The 744-nt window shown below is 44.2% G+C and overlaps 1 protein-coding gene across 1 annotated transcript in view; it reads right to left on the bottom strand.

The window, feature by feature from the left end:
• LOC101851547 (putative hydroxypyruvate isomerase) overlaps window positions 1–744 on the bottom strand; it is a 14694-nt gene extending 13950 nt beyond the window's left edge. The window contains exon 1 of the mRNA XM_005090075.3: window positions 336–744. Within this exon, the coding sequence (XP_005090132.1) occupies window positions 336–615 (280 nt within the window). The 5' untranslated portion in view covers window positions 616–744. The remainder of the gene's footprint in view (window positions 1–335) is intronic.

The following is a 744-nucleotide window of genomic DNA, read 5'->3' as shown; positions in this document are numbered from 1 at the left end:
GGAGAAGGAAGAACGGAACGATTATCTGGAAAGGACAGATGTCGCCATAATCAGACAGCCACCGGAACAATCAGTATGGATACCTTGCAGGCTTCGCTGGGGGAACTGAGCACTTATGGACCTGTCCGGTGTGCAATGACGTTGTTGCCCAGGACAGGTAATACAGGTAATTATAAAAACGTGTATAATAGACTAGTCCTATAGCCTATCTTTATCTTTAGGCTATAATTAAGTATAGTGAGTCTAAAAGTTTTAATTTTTTATTAGAGGCAGAGGCTATCCTCTATTATGTTCCTAGATCAACGCAACGGTAAGCAACAGAGAAACATGCCTACCGGGGAAAGCGTTGATAAGTACTTGCTCCAACCCCGAGGCCTCTCTAGCTGCCCGTAACGAATCCACAGACTCTCCGTACGGAAATGTTAGTTCCACATACTGAAAGCCGGCTTTCTTCGCAGCCGAATAACGGGCCTCCAAAGATGGCAGTTCCAGGAACATCATTGAGATGTTGGCTGCAAATTTCAAAGGCATCTTGCTTTGATCTGTGGAAAGTTTATGAAAAGAAGTATATTGTACGTGCGCTGTTTGGAATAGGCGTTTCAGCGATCTCAGCATAACAAAGCTTGTTATCTTATAGATCTGTCACTTGACTTGGACTTCTGACTGACTGTCAGTACAGAAAAGAGAAGGCCTTTTCAATGTACTGTCCACACACTACACACACCACTCAGCTGTGCCACCCTA

Source organism: Aplysia californica, unplaced genomic scaffold (assembly GCF_000002075.1).
Source record: "Aplysia californica isolate F4 #8 unplaced genomic scaffold, AplCal3.0 scaffold00012, whole genome shotgun sequence".
NCBI lineage: Eukaryota > Metazoa > Mollusca > Gastropoda > Aplysiida > Aplysiidae > Aplysia > Aplysia californica.
This window is presented reverse-complemented; position numbering and strand designations above follow the sequence as displayed.